Source organism: Erpetoichthys calabaricus, chromosome 2 (genome assembly GCF_900747795.2).
Source record: "Erpetoichthys calabaricus chromosome 2, fErpCal1.3, whole genome shotgun sequence".
NCBI lineage: Eukaryota > Metazoa > Chordata > Cladistia > Polypteriformes > Polypteridae > Erpetoichthys > Erpetoichthys calabaricus.
The window spans coordinates 127,757,213-127,771,642 of NC_041395.2; the positions used below are offsets into that span (position 1 = coordinate 127,757,213).

Consider the following 14,430-nt stretch of genomic DNA (forward strand, 5'->3'; position numbering starts at 1 on the left):
CTCATTGATTTAGACTTTTTAGTTAGCCAATAAAAGGTGTCATTTTGCTTGGCTTTTCTCTACATTCATAATGGCTAACACGGTACAACACCCTAGTACTGCTAAAATAATTGTAATACATTTAACCATGTCATGACTTGGGGGAAGGCGAGTTAGACCACTCTATGGAGTTTTCTACCTATGGCCCCCAGAATCCTTAGAATCTGCTCTGATTACATGTAGGGCAGGAGAGAGCAAGTATTTTTACCTTATTCTATGACACCTATCTTAACAGCACCAAATGCCTGAAAGGGTGGGGACAAACCCCAGTTAGGATGCCAGTCCACAACAATGCTCATTTACTGTACACACTCACGCTCACTCACACATACTGTGCTATTCAAAGCCACAATTTAATGTAACACATATACTGTATATCCATTGTTAGGCACACTTATGCACAAAACCCATGTTCGCTCACACAGGGTCACATTAGAGTATTCAATTATTGCAACACATATGCCCATCTTAGACACTTTTATGCACACACCCACATTCACTCATGCTGAAACATTTACAATCACCAGTTACGTTCACGTGCACACCCTGTAATGTGGGAAGAGACCAGAGTACACTGGGAAAGTCCATGCAAATGCCAAACAGACAATGACTGGACTAAATCATACCACAGGACATTTAGTTATTGTGCTGCCTTGATAAGTATTTCATCACAAGTATGGGAAGAGAATGTGACATGAAATATATGAAAAGAAAAAATGACATAATATTCACATGTTGGTGGAATGCCTTCTTTGTAGAGTTTGAACATTCTCCATCTCTTTGAACATTAAAAATAATTTGTGGATTTCACTCCTAGTCCACAAAAGTTATGACAGTATACACTGTCTCCTGCTTTGAACTTACTGCAACTGGATTTGGCACCAGCTCTGTGTAGCCATTGCCATGTCAAATTAATAAATGGATAAGCACTGTAGATATATAAATTAGGCAGAATGTTGACAGAGTTAATTAATATAATACAGTACTTGTCTGTTTATTAGTAAATACATAAATTAGTAGATTGCATATTCCGAGCAGATATGTTATCTTTTATGTGTTGAAACTACATTGATTGTGATAACAGGTTGTATTTTGCAAATGATTTTTAGTACTGAAATTGTTCTAGGAATACTGATGCAAAATATTCATGACGTTTAAGGTTCACAGGTAACATTTTATACTATATAATGTTTGGATCTGTTATCAACCAGATTAAAGTCGCTGGCTCAAAGCCATAGTGGCAGTATCGGGTATCAGGCAGAGACAATCCCTGAGCTGGGCACAACTAAGACATTTACTTTTTATTTAAATATTTCACTTCATATTCTTTCTGTACTTCTAAGAGCATTAATGTGAAGTTGACCAGGCTGCAGGTTACTCAAAGCTGAAATTTTATGTTGTGATTAAAGTTTAGCTATTTTTTTTTCTAAATGTGGCACAGTGATTAACTGGCATTATTAAGATGTAAGTTCAAATCCTAACCTGGTCCTATCCTAACCTGTTCAATTTTCATGGTCTGCACGTTTCTGTTTTTATGGGTTTTCTCCAGCACCTCTGGTTTCCTCCATTTTTCCAAAGATGTTTAGGTTAGGTTAACTGGAGTGAGATTATGCTGGCATGAGCCAGTATGCCCTAGGACAGACTAGTGCCCCTTTCATGACTAATTTCGTCCTTGCTCCTAATGCTGCCAGAGTAAATGACAAATGTTATATTAACCTACACAAAATCCATGTCAGGTACAGTATATGTAAAAATAAAAGACCATGATCCATAGTATGTGTGTTACATGTATTATGTACAGGCACAAATGTCATTGTGTGCTAAACATGGTACACACACACAGTAAATTGCTCTTTTACTCATTTGAAAACAAATAGTATAAGTCATGCACTTAATCATTTTTTTAGTAAATAAAATTATTATATCTGACTCATATTAGAAAAGCCTTTTTATAGAAACTGAGCGGGTGTAGCCCCAAGCTCATTTTCAATAAACATCTGCTTACGCTTTCAGCCTCCAGACAAACAGTAAGCCTGAAAGGTAGTGATGTGATAATGAAATATGGATTTTTCTGTTCTTAATCTGCACTTTCTTGAGGACTGCACTGCAAAAAGCTACAGTATGTGTCACAACTTACTGAAATCCCTGTTGTTGTGTGTTAATATCAAGAGGGACAGACATAGAAACAATCAAAACATTAACTTTACATTTGCTTCATTATTTCTTTTACTACTTTATTATTATTATATATTATTTATGTGTGACATTGATTATTTTTAATTAATCGACTTTAAAGCTTTTACACTTTTGGTATTTTGTTACAACAGTTCTCCCACAAATAAGTAAACTTAACTGTTTATGAGTTTAATAGTCTAAGTGACCAGATTTATTTCAGGTGTTCCAGCAATAAAAATGAACTAAATCAGTAACTATCTAACCTGTGAATTCCTTTTAACTTGACCCTTAATCTATGAGCATGTACTGATGTGTTTGTTAATTAGTGACTTTAAATTGGCCAGGTAGGACTGACTGTGAAAGCGTTTGCCATATCTTGAATCTGAAGATGCAGGGTTAAGCGCCAGCTTGTAATTCTAAAATCACATTATATAATGTTTCCACATTTCCATCCATCTTACAATCCACTTATCCACTTTAGGGTCAAAGGGAGCACAAATTAAGAACCAACCCTGATTGGGGTGCCAGCCCTTCATGGAAACACACTGTTACTGTTATTACTATTATTATTATTGTCTGAAGATATTTTATCTAAAGACAGAAATTCACTTTCATGACTGCTTCAACTGAGATCACATTTCTGTCAAACAGAAAGCTTGGGACTTTTAAACATGACATGGCAGGCTGTATTTTGATTGCTCCACTTAATTCATTTCATTCACTAGTTGTGCACATTATGAAAAGCTGTTGGACACAGAAATGAAGCAACAAAGAACAAAAATGGAAAAAGCTAATGCAAAGGACAACTCCCATCTATTTTCCAAGCCACTTACACATGTTTGAAAGAGCAGGAAACATTTATAACTGTATGCATGTATGTACTGTATGTATGTATGTATGTATTAGTGATCAGTTATCATTGTTAAAATATTGTTACAAAACAGATTCATTTGCATTCATTTGAGATGGGAGTAGATTCATACCTGGTGGCATGGATCGTGGACTATCTTACAGACAGACCTCAGTATGTGCGTCTCGGGAACTGGAGGTCTTACATTGTGGTCAGCAGCACAGGAGCGCCGTAGGGGACTGTACTTTCTCTGGTCCTGTTCAGCCTATATACATCGGACTTCCAATACAACTTGGAGTCCTGCCACGTGCAAAAGCTTTGTTAAATGGTGCGACTCAAACCACCTACAACTGAACCTCATCACACCACCGCGTAGAAGAGGGCGCTCGCCACAACCGTCTGATAGAACATTTGCAGCATCTTATTGCAGATGTTGAAGGACGCTAGCCTTCTAAGAAAGCATAGTCTGCTCTGTCCTTTCTTGCACAGAGCATCAGTATTGGCAGTCCAGTCCAATTTATCATCCAGCTGCACTCCCAGGTATTTATAGGTCTGCACCCTCTATTCCACATGGCGGAGTAAATGTTAACATTATACAAAGTTACTGTCTGTTATACCTGCTTTTTTATCACTCTTTAATTTAATATTGTTTTTTATCAGTATGCTGCTGCTGGAGTATGTGAATTTCCCCTTGGGGATTAATAAAGTATTTATCTATCTATCTATCTATCTATCTATCTATCTATCTATCTATCTATCTATCTATCTATCTATCTATCTATCTATCTATCTATCTATCTATCTATCTATCTATCTACCTAATTTATTAACCATTGTAATTTAATACATTTTGCTTTACTTTGAATACTTAATATATAAAATTGAAAGTGTGTTTGTCCAGTATACAAATCCATACCGTTGAACCTATCTCTAACAAATTTTGCACCAATTGCCCATTTGTATTGGGAACACCATAGGGTGTGTTTTATTCTGGCTGGAATGTGACCACATAAGTGTTTTATTAGGGAAGTGCCCCCTAGAATGCATTTTTGAGACATGGCACTGGTATGCAAAGTAGCTCCCCATCATGGGTTTAGTCAAGAATATTTATTTATTTATTTATATATATAGAGTCCTGTTAGTTGAAAATAAACTTAAAATATACTGTATAATGAAGGAAAAAACCTGCACTTTTCAAACTTGATTTTTTCAGATCTCTCACTGTAACTAGGTGCTTGACAGAGTGATGCTGATTCTTTACTAATGTCCATAGCAAGATGACTGAGAATATGCTTTTAAATTACCAATTTCCAATTTTCTTCAGAAATATATATAATAGCAAACCTTTCTAGACCATGCAAGTATTGATGTTCATATAGCACCTTCCATCACAGGAGAACGTTTTAGTTGTTCTTTTCATTTATGCTGTAATCTTAGTCTTCTACCAACTACTGTATACACAGATAAACAGTGATTTCCATTAAAGTGCAACACCTATTTATAATTTCATATTTACTGCAGTGCTGATATTGCATGAAACACTGTAAGCCAATAACACCAAAGCCAAATTCTACTGTTACTGCATTTTGACACTTTTGGTACTTCATGTAACACACTCTCAAATGTGTTGTTGTTCTTTGGATTTACTGAACAATGATGTGAGCATTTATAATTCAGTTGAAAGAAAATATATTTAACTGGTGAAAAAAAATTATACTCCACTAATCTTGTCTTTATCTGCTGGGAATAATGGGTGAAGAGAGTAATTGAGTCTCTGAGAAATCAGACTAATATTAAGGCTCCTGTATATTTTAGGCTTCTGGTCTAAATGGGACCAGCTGATTACCATTTCAAAACAAATACATTTTGAATTGTATCTGACACTTGTCAAATTAAAATGATTACCTTCTGAATTGTGTCTGGCAATGGGTAAACTGGTATATGCCTTTCCATTTGTCCTGTTGTTTTCCCTTTTTCTTAGTATGCACAACCTAGAAAGGATAACATTTACAAATAAGATTAGAACACAAGCTTTGGTATGTCAATTTCAGCAGACAATATTATACTAATCCATCTACCCAATTACATTATTGTTATTATTATTAGTAGTAGTAGTAGTAGTAGTATTTAGAAAGGAACCTTTATCCCACATTACTTCCAAAGCACACCATGACATGCAGCTTGTGTGGCTTCTGCCAAATGCTGAATGAAATATTATACTGAATATATCTGTTGATTTTCGAGAGAAAAGAAAAAGGTTTATAAAATATTTGAACATTATGACTATTAATTAAGGGACTCACATAATGAGAGTCCTTGTATCAAGAATGGCTACCAGTTTGGGTGCCACCTCTGTGACGTGTTATATTCGCATAGTTTTTCTCCGGGTTCACTGGTGCTTCTTCATGTACTCAAAACGTACTTGACAGTGTTACGAAGCGTGCCATAGGAATGGAATAGCGTTCGGAGCCTGGATTACGCCCGATTCCCCATGGAGCAAACTACAACGCTGCGTGACCTTGTAGTCGAATAAAAGAGTTTAGAAAGCTGGCCGAACGACTGAAATTGCCCCCTTGTGAGCATGTGCTGGTGTTTGTTCGGCTGAGTCGTGCCCCAGGCTCTACCAACCTACACGCGACCGAGTACAAATATAAATGGATTCAAGTGCCATATTAAATGGACAATTTTAATACCAAACATCCTTGACCTGTTGTTATCAAAAAGAAAACATATAGGTGGACAAACACCGCATGATATTAAAATGCATTTTAAAAAAGGCAAAACCTTATCTGGCATTGGGGAAAAAAGACACTACCTACCAGCATGCGTATTTTTTTTTATATTAATACCTGGTATAAGCCTTCGCTTTCGAAAACTTTCAAATCACAGGAAACCTCTCTAGCTTGCTTGGCAACCATAGCAACGTCGACGATTTGATCTGCGCAAGCGCGGGCGTTCGTGTCACCAGATAGCCTGCGCATTGCATTCCGAGCAACGTTTTTCAGCAAGCGAATCGAGTCGTGTGGTTGTGGTTGTACGTGTTAAGTGTACAGTGAAAAACGCACTCGTTCTTTTTTTTTCTTAATAGCAGGGTGGTGTGGCGTTTTGAACTTCTGAGTTAGGAGGCGTGCAATGTGTAGCGTGAGTTGTCGCCCTTCTGGATCATTCTCCTGTCCCAGTCCATTGAACGCTCGTATGATGTGGTATGTGGGTCGTGTTTCAAGCGCGTCCTCCATCAGCAAGTCGTGCAGTCCCTGACTCATCTGAGGAAAGGCACGGTCACCCACACATGACTCGTCGCCTGTTAACATCTCGTTTAATTAAACCCAGACACGTAATGCGCTTCTCTCTCACTACCTTTTTTTTTAAGAATAGGTGAGACAGGATGCATAAACGTCGCATGTGACCGAAACGAAGTGCCCCGAGGAGCTTGAGGTGGCACGCGAAGTGGGCACACTATTTGTGCTGAGCGTTTACTTTTCACCTTTATTTTATCCTATGTTATTTTGCAAAAATACTTAGTACCGGAATGAAAGCGTATTTTAATAAAGTGAGCTATATACTGTATGTGTAGTAGAATCCGTGGATAAAAAATTAAAACAATAACAAAAGTAAAATGACTGGTTCTAAAGCTTTGTGCCAAATAAATTGTCACTCTAGCAGGTTAATATTTTAGTCTTGCTATTTGGCTTTGAAAAGCTAATTAAAGCGCCTTTTCCCCCAATTGGTACCTTATGAGTGGATATTTCAAGTGTGGGATAGATTGTTAGCAAATAAAAAGGGACATTTGAACCTTTTTATTTTTTGCTCTTCACACCAGAGACTTTTGACAGAAGATTAAAAGCAGTGTAAAGGTAAAGTATAAAGGGTTGGGGTTGGGAAATGCAAACTTGAGAAGACAGGAACAAAATCAACTTCAGTGACTAATATAGTATTAGGTCGAAATCATAAAAAGAAGTATGCTAATGCTTCGTGCTTGCTCTGCTTTTACAATGAGTTCCAAAGAAGTCGGTAAGGCAAGCCAAGCTATTGCCTTTGTGTGCCTCTCTGAAACCCCAGGGTGAGCTAAATTGGAGCACACAACAGGGTGCCTTTGACAGCTATGCATTTTGTAATATCTGATTGCCTTGAGCATTTAGTTTTTTTTAGGTTGATTAAAAAACTATACCTTTACAATTATATTTTGCAATTAATTAAGAGATTTTAAAAGTTACTCAGAAATATATATATATATAACATATGTAAAATTGTTTTAATAGTATAGCATATACACCGGTAAATAATGTGCAGTACATGCATTCTTGATGCACTTCCAAGCAGAAAGTAAATCTTAAAAGGAACATAAGTATACTACTAAAACATGCACACAGACATATAGCGTGCCTATATATATATATATATATATATATATATATATATATATATATATATATATATATACAACATTGAGTTTCAGTTATTCATGGTGGGCTTGATTCCAAACCTTCTATTAAGACAAGTACTGTAAGTGGATTTTAACTAGCTAAGACCCATCCTTGTTATGATTTTATACTTATACCCAACATAAGTGCACAAATGGTTGCTGTGCAACATTTTTGCAATGTAACTTACTGCTGTATTGTGGGCAGCACATACTTATTACTACCATCAAACAATACATTTAAAATTGGTTAGGGCAGTGAAAACCTTTGTGAAACATACAGTATGATTTTCTGGTTCGCATTAGTTGCAGTCATCTGGCTAGTTCACCTCACTGTGGCTGGGTTTTGGGATTATTAATGATAATTGTATTTTTGACAAGTGCCTTAGTAGAATCTGTAAAATCTCTGCATATACAGTACAAACCTGATAAAAATATTAATGGAGAGGTTAATGATTGGAATTACAAAACAACACAAAATGTCACCTGAGTGAGAAAAGAGAGAGGTAGAAAATTTTATTTTTTATTCTTAATAATATTATGCTAATGTACATGTGTTGTGCTGAGAACAGGCTTTATGCAAATAAAGGACAGAGCAGAAGTGATTAACAGGCCATGTGAACAGTACTACTAACCAATAGCATGGACAGACAGCTGAAGAAGGGCTGGTGTCATGGACAGGAAAATAAGACTTAACTTTTGGTATGTAAAGCAAGGTCTGAAATAGGAGAAAGTTTGACAAAGCTCAGTGAAGATGCAAACCTCAATAGTTAGCCAACGTTGGTGTCAAACTGGGAACATGGGTGTTGCTTCATTTGAAGCAAAAAAGGAATGAGAGAGAAGTGGAGGGAGTGGTGGTGTCGGACTGATGGCGTCAGTTTCAAGTTAACAGGTCCACCACAAGCTACTCCATTGTAACACACTTTATCATGTACAGACTTTGAAAGGGAACCCCCACCCCGCCCTCCAAAGTCATTTACATTTAAATGTGTGCCTGCTTACTTTGTGGGTATGCCCCATCTCCACCTCCAGTCTCCAAAATTCTTTACATATGCATTTTCATCTGCGAACTTTAAAAGGGTACCACATACAATTAATGAAAAACTTGAAAAAAATACTTGAGTGAATGATGTAAACAAATGAAATTTGTAAATATCTAATAATAATAACATATGTTCAAATTTTACATTTTTCTTACCTGTTTCAATTCAAAAGAATACAGTTTCCTAAAAAATTGTGTTTTGCAATCAATCAAAAATAAATAAACTTTCATTTACATTAGTAACAAGTTTCATTTGAGATAGAATTGGCTAAATTTCTTTTTCCAGTTAGAGTAACTGGAATAACTAGTTTGTAGTCACCCAGTGCCAGTACCCAGATTTGAACCCACAATTACAGGGTTTGAAGCCCTAGGTCCAAAGCCTTAACCACTACACCATACTGCCTGCTGATAATATTAGCCCTTGGTAAAGAAAAATACAACTACTGTACATAGCACTTCTGATACATCTGATAAACTGACAGCACTATAACTGAGACCCACTGTCTTAAACAAATAACACAGCTAGTACCATATATTTCATTACATTTAGCACCTGGGTTTAATTTCTTGTCAGTTTGTTTGTCATTTTCAAATTCTAACCATGCCTGCTTGGGTTTTCTCAGCATCATTCAACCCCCAAACAAAGATGTGCTTGTTGTTAGGTTAACTCTTTATTTTAAATCAGCTCAATATGACTGCATGTGGGTGTGTGTGTTAGTGTATTAGGGATGAACTAGCATTCCACTGTGGTTGGTTTCTGCCTTATGGGCTGCGCTGCTTAGAAAGGCTTAGACTACTCGTGACCCTTTATTTTAAAATATGGATTCAGATTCATGGATAGAAAGATGTATTTCTGCCAGGAAAAGTGGGTTTGGAGAATTACTGGTAATAAAATATATTGACGGGTGGATACCTTTGCCACCATATAGCACTTAGACCCAGTTAGAATTCCTGCCTGATTAACTAACCATAATGTGTGTGTGAATGTGCATGAATGTGACCTGTAATGTACTGATGGTCTGCTCTGGGTTTAATCTTGTCTTGTGCCTTTCATAATTGTGATCTTTTTCTAGGATGGGAAAAATGTGTTGAAGAAATGAAAGGATACATTTTCATGAGAACTGTTGTTAAAGATAATGATTCTGAGAAATACTTGTAATAACGTAGCATAATCATCCTGTGCCTACTTAATCCATTTCAGGGTCACGAGAGCATTGACAATACTAGGGACACAGGACACTCATATATATATATATATATATATATATATATATATATATATATATATATATATATATATATATATATATATATGCTAAAAAATATTAAAGGAACACTTTTTATTCAGAGTATAGCATGAAGTCAATGAAACTTTTGGGATATTGATCTGCTCAGTTAACTAGCAGAGGGGTTGTTAATCAGTTTCAGTTGCTTTGGTGTTAATTAAATTAACAACAGATGCACTAGAGGGGCAACAATGAGACAACCCCCAAAACAGGAGTGGTTTAACAGGTGAAGGCAACGGACATTTTTCTCTCCTCGTCTTTTCTGACTGTTTTTTTCACTAGTTTTGCATTTGGCTACAGTCAGTGTCACTACTGGTAGCATGAGGCGATACCTGGACCCTACAAAAGTTGCACAGGTAGTCCAACTTCTCCAAGATGGCACATCAATATGTGCCATTGCCAGAAGGTTTGCTGTGTCTCCTAGCACAGTCTCATGGACATGAAGGAGATTCCAGGAGACAGGCAGTTACCCTAGGAGAGCTGGACAGGGTCGTAGAAGGTCCTTAACCCATCAGCAGGACCGCTATCTGGTCCTTTGGGCAAGGAGGAACAGGATGAGCAAATGCAAATACAAAATGACCTCCAGCAGGCCACTGTTGTGAATGTCTCTGACCAAACAATCAGAAACAGACTTCATGAGGATGGCCTGAGGGCCCGACATCCTCTAATGGGCCCTTTGCTCACTGCCCGGCACCGTGCAGATCGATTGGCATTTGCCATACAATACCAGAATTGGCAGGTCAACCATTGGCACCCTGTGCTTTTCACAGATGAGAGCAGGTTCACCCTGAGCACATGTGACAGATGTGAAAGAGTGTGGAGAACGTTATGCTGCCTGTAACATCGTTCAGCATGACCAGTTTAGTGGTCGGTCAGTGATGGTCTGGGGAGGCATATCCATGGTGGGACTCACAGACCTCTACAGGGTAAACAATGGCACCTTGACTGCCATAAGGTATTGGGATGAAATACTTGGACCCATTATCAGAACCTATGCTGGTGCACTGGGTCCTGAGTTCCTCCTGGTGCACGACAATGCCTGACCTCATGTAGTGAGAGTATGCAGGCAGTTCCTGGAGGATGAAGGAATTGATTCCATTGACTGCTCCCCACACTTGCCTGACCTAAATCCAATAGAACACCACTGTGACATTTATGTTTCGATCCATCCAACACTGCCAGGTTGCACCTCAGATTGTCCAGGAGCTCAGTGATACCCTGGTCGAGATCTGGGAGGAGATCCCCCAGGACACTATCCATCGTCTCATTAGGAGCATGCACCGACGTTGTCAGGCCTGCATACAAGCACGTGGGGGCCATACAAACTACTGAGTACTATTTGGAGTTGCTGCAATGAAATTTTGGCAAAATGGACTAGCCTGCCACATAATTTTTTCAATTTGATTTTCGGGGTGTCTTTGAATTCAGCCCTCTGTAGGTTGATAAATTTAATTTCCATCAAACGATGTGGCATTCTTTTTGTTCCTAACACATCACCCAGTCCATATCAGTATAGAGATCCAGCAGGATTTATTTCCCATTGAGATGTGATATGTTTTCCAAGTGTTTAATTTTTTTGAGCAGTTTATATAAATATATATATATATATATATATATATATATATATATATATATATATATATATATATATATATATATATATAGTGACATTAATCATCATCCATTATTGCAATTGTTCAAAATACAATATTCATTTCTTTAATATGATGGAGTTTTCCTGTTTATGCTACCAGTGCTGCTTTTCTGTTTTGTTAAGTTAAAAATGTAATATTTATTTGGTAATCAAAGACTGATCTCCAAATATATTTAAAAGTGACTGGGTTAATAAATATGAAATAAATCCTACATGTCAGCAGTGCAAATGATGAAAACCACGTTGCTTTAATATTTAAAACGCTGTGCATGGATATGCAGTTTACATCACATTCCGCAATGTTTCGCAAATACTAATAAGCACAATGGTTGCCTCTTTTCCTTTAGCCATTGTTCTAAGCTCTCAGTGACGTGGGACCGCGTGCTTTGACTACCCACAAACGTCCGCTCGTTAAGCTACTGGACATTTTCACTCGGATTCTCAGTACTCCGTGGTCAGTGTGGTCGGCTCACGCACGCACGCACGCGATGGAGATAAGTTAGCTTGTCGTGCCATACGCTCGTCAAAGTAATCAGTCAGATTTGAAAGGACAAGGCGATCTTCTCATGTTTAACCCTGTGCTCTTTCAGAGAAGTCAATGACATTGCGTGACTAGCCTCCTCCTGCCTTATCGGCGCTTCGTGAAAAGCCAGTTTAGCCCTCGCACGCAGCTCCGCCTCCTACACCTGGCAGCCCCCCGCAGCTGGGAAATACATATCGGGATATGCGTGATGTGGGGTTTTAAGAGAGGAAGTTCTCGGCGGCACGCATTTGGTTCGCGGTGGCGCTGAAAAGGCGAGTCGAATGAGGGATCCGAAGAACAAAGATGCCAATTGTGAGCTGCATTTGCTGAAGTGAAAAACAGAAAGGAAGTTTAAAAAACCCAGCTAGTTCCCGATTAACCAGGGCTCTTCTTCATTGTGGTCAGCACTGAGACATAAAAAGGACTCCTGACACTATATGCTGGCCTCCGCGTGAACAATTCGCTTTCTTCCTTTTTCTGCTTTGCCTAAGTAGCAATAAAAATCATAAAAGTGGCTGGTGCCCTTTGATCGCAGCGCACGAGCTACTCGCACAGCCAACCAGTGTTTGCATTGCCCCTTCACGGGTATCGATTTGCATGAGAAGCGTAGGAAGCGCTCCGGCGGCTCTCACGCCACGGCACTGCCTTACACATCTGAGTACAGAATGTCGTGACAGTTTTCTGGGCGATCAGTTCAAATATCCAGAATGGGACAATAAATCAAGGCAGTCACGCAGCAGCCAGAAGGGAGCGGACTGGGAGCAGCAGCATTTAACTGCTTGGTTTACATATGTGTAACCAGTTCAAGCCAAGGGCAGGGCAGCAGTGTTTTATGGCGGGTAGACGGCGACCTCACACCAGGATAGGATCAAAGAATGATCCAGAAGTTTTTATTAAAACTGAAATAGCGCCGAGAGCATATGTGTGTCGAGGAAGTGTGCGCACAGTGTGTTTTTAATTCACATCTATATGGGATCCTAATTGTGGGGTTACACAAGCAGCGGTTAAAATCTCTCATGTCTACTTACTGCCAGGCATAACTGCTTTTATCTTTTTCACTTTATTAAAAATGCACATTTGAAGTCACACTTTTTGAAGTGTTTTACTGCAATGCATGTTGAAAGAATGTTTTGATTACCACCACATGAATGTATGCTGCTTATTGTTATTTTTAGTTAAGGACACTTTTTAGATAAACATTACTCACACCAAAAAAGATCAACATTTGTATATTAATAATTGCTTATAGGTTGCTATCAAAAGACAATTTACTCCTATTAAAATGTTACTTTTTATTGGTGAAAAGGTTAAAATCGTGGCAAACCATGTAAAGCATCTTCACCTTCAATACGAACTTGTAGCCAACTATATTCAGGTGAAAAACAAATGGATAATTTTTAGGAAAATCAACTATTGCAATTTATTCAGGTCCTGAGGCATCTAAGCATCCCACCACCATCACATTACCACCACCATGCTTGACTGTTGATATGACATTCTTATGGTTGAAGGCTGTCTTTACTTTAGGCCCCACATAAAGGAGTCCAATGCGTTCTACATTTGTCTTATCTGTCCATAGTCTCCCAAAAGGCTGGGGATCTACTGTATCTTCTAAGTTTTTACTGATAAATGATGGAACATATATGGTTAGCAGTTGTTTTAATGCCCTGGTACTCTCCATTTCTATATAGTGACTTTTTGATGGCATAGTCATGAAAACTGACCTTTGTTAAGGCAAGAGAGGCCTGTAGGTCTTTGGATTATTTTGGGGTGTCCTTTGACACTTCTTAGATGATTTTAAATTACAAGTCAGCCACTCCTGGGAAGAATTACTGCTCTTCCAAGAGTGTGCTATTTCAAGATTATGGCTTTCACTTGTAGCCCTTTCCACACTGATAGGTATCAACAACATTTTAATGATGTCTCAGGAAATGTCCTTTGATCATGGTATTATGTGGTGGTTGAATCTTTGTACTTTCAAATTGACTCTTAATGGTAAGAGCCAAAATAATTGAACTTAATAATTAGCAGGACTGGCTGTAATAACGTCTGGCTAAACACAATACATCTAATGTTGTGCCTCCTGAAAACTTCTAGCAAAACTTGTGAGGCTTTTGCAACATTTTTTAAACATACACACACACACAGAAATGTTATTAGAAGTAATGTAATGGATCAATCCAAAATTAATGCTGTTGAACCTCAGCATGCTCTTTTTAGCAAGTTAAATTCTTTAACTCAAATAGGTTTATGTGAAATCCATCAAATAATTTCTCAACTAAAACCTTCCTCTTGTGCCCTTGACCCAATCCTAAATGGCTTTTTCAAAGAAGTTTGTGATGTGCTTACTGATAGTGTACTTGGCATTGTGAACTCGTCATTAGATATCGGGGTCATCCCATTGTTTAAAGACTGCGGTCATTAAACCATTACTCAAGAAA

At 38.0% G+C, this 14,430-nt stretch overlaps 1 protein-coding gene across 2 annotated transcripts in view; it reads right to left on the reverse strand.

Moving 5' to 3' along the window:
* lekr1 (leucine, glutamate and lysine rich 1) overlaps positions 1–6,046 on the reverse strand; it is a 119,310-nt gene extending 113,264 nt beyond the window's left edge. Inside the window, exons 1-2 of one of the 2 annotated variants that reach the window (XM_051923591.1) lie at positions 5,884–6,046; positions 4,970–5,055 (exon numbers count right to left, since the gene is read on the reverse strand). In XM_051923591.1, coding sequence (XP_051779551.1) covers positions 4,970–5,017 — 48 coding nt within the window. In that variant the 5' untranslated portion in view covers positions 5,018–5,055; positions 5,884–6,046. The remainder of the gene's footprint in view (positions 1–4,969; positions 5,056–5,883) is intronic. The other variant, XM_051923590.1, reaches the window with a different exon arrangement.
* Between the last annotated feature and the right edge of the window lie 8,384 nt (positions 6,047–14,430).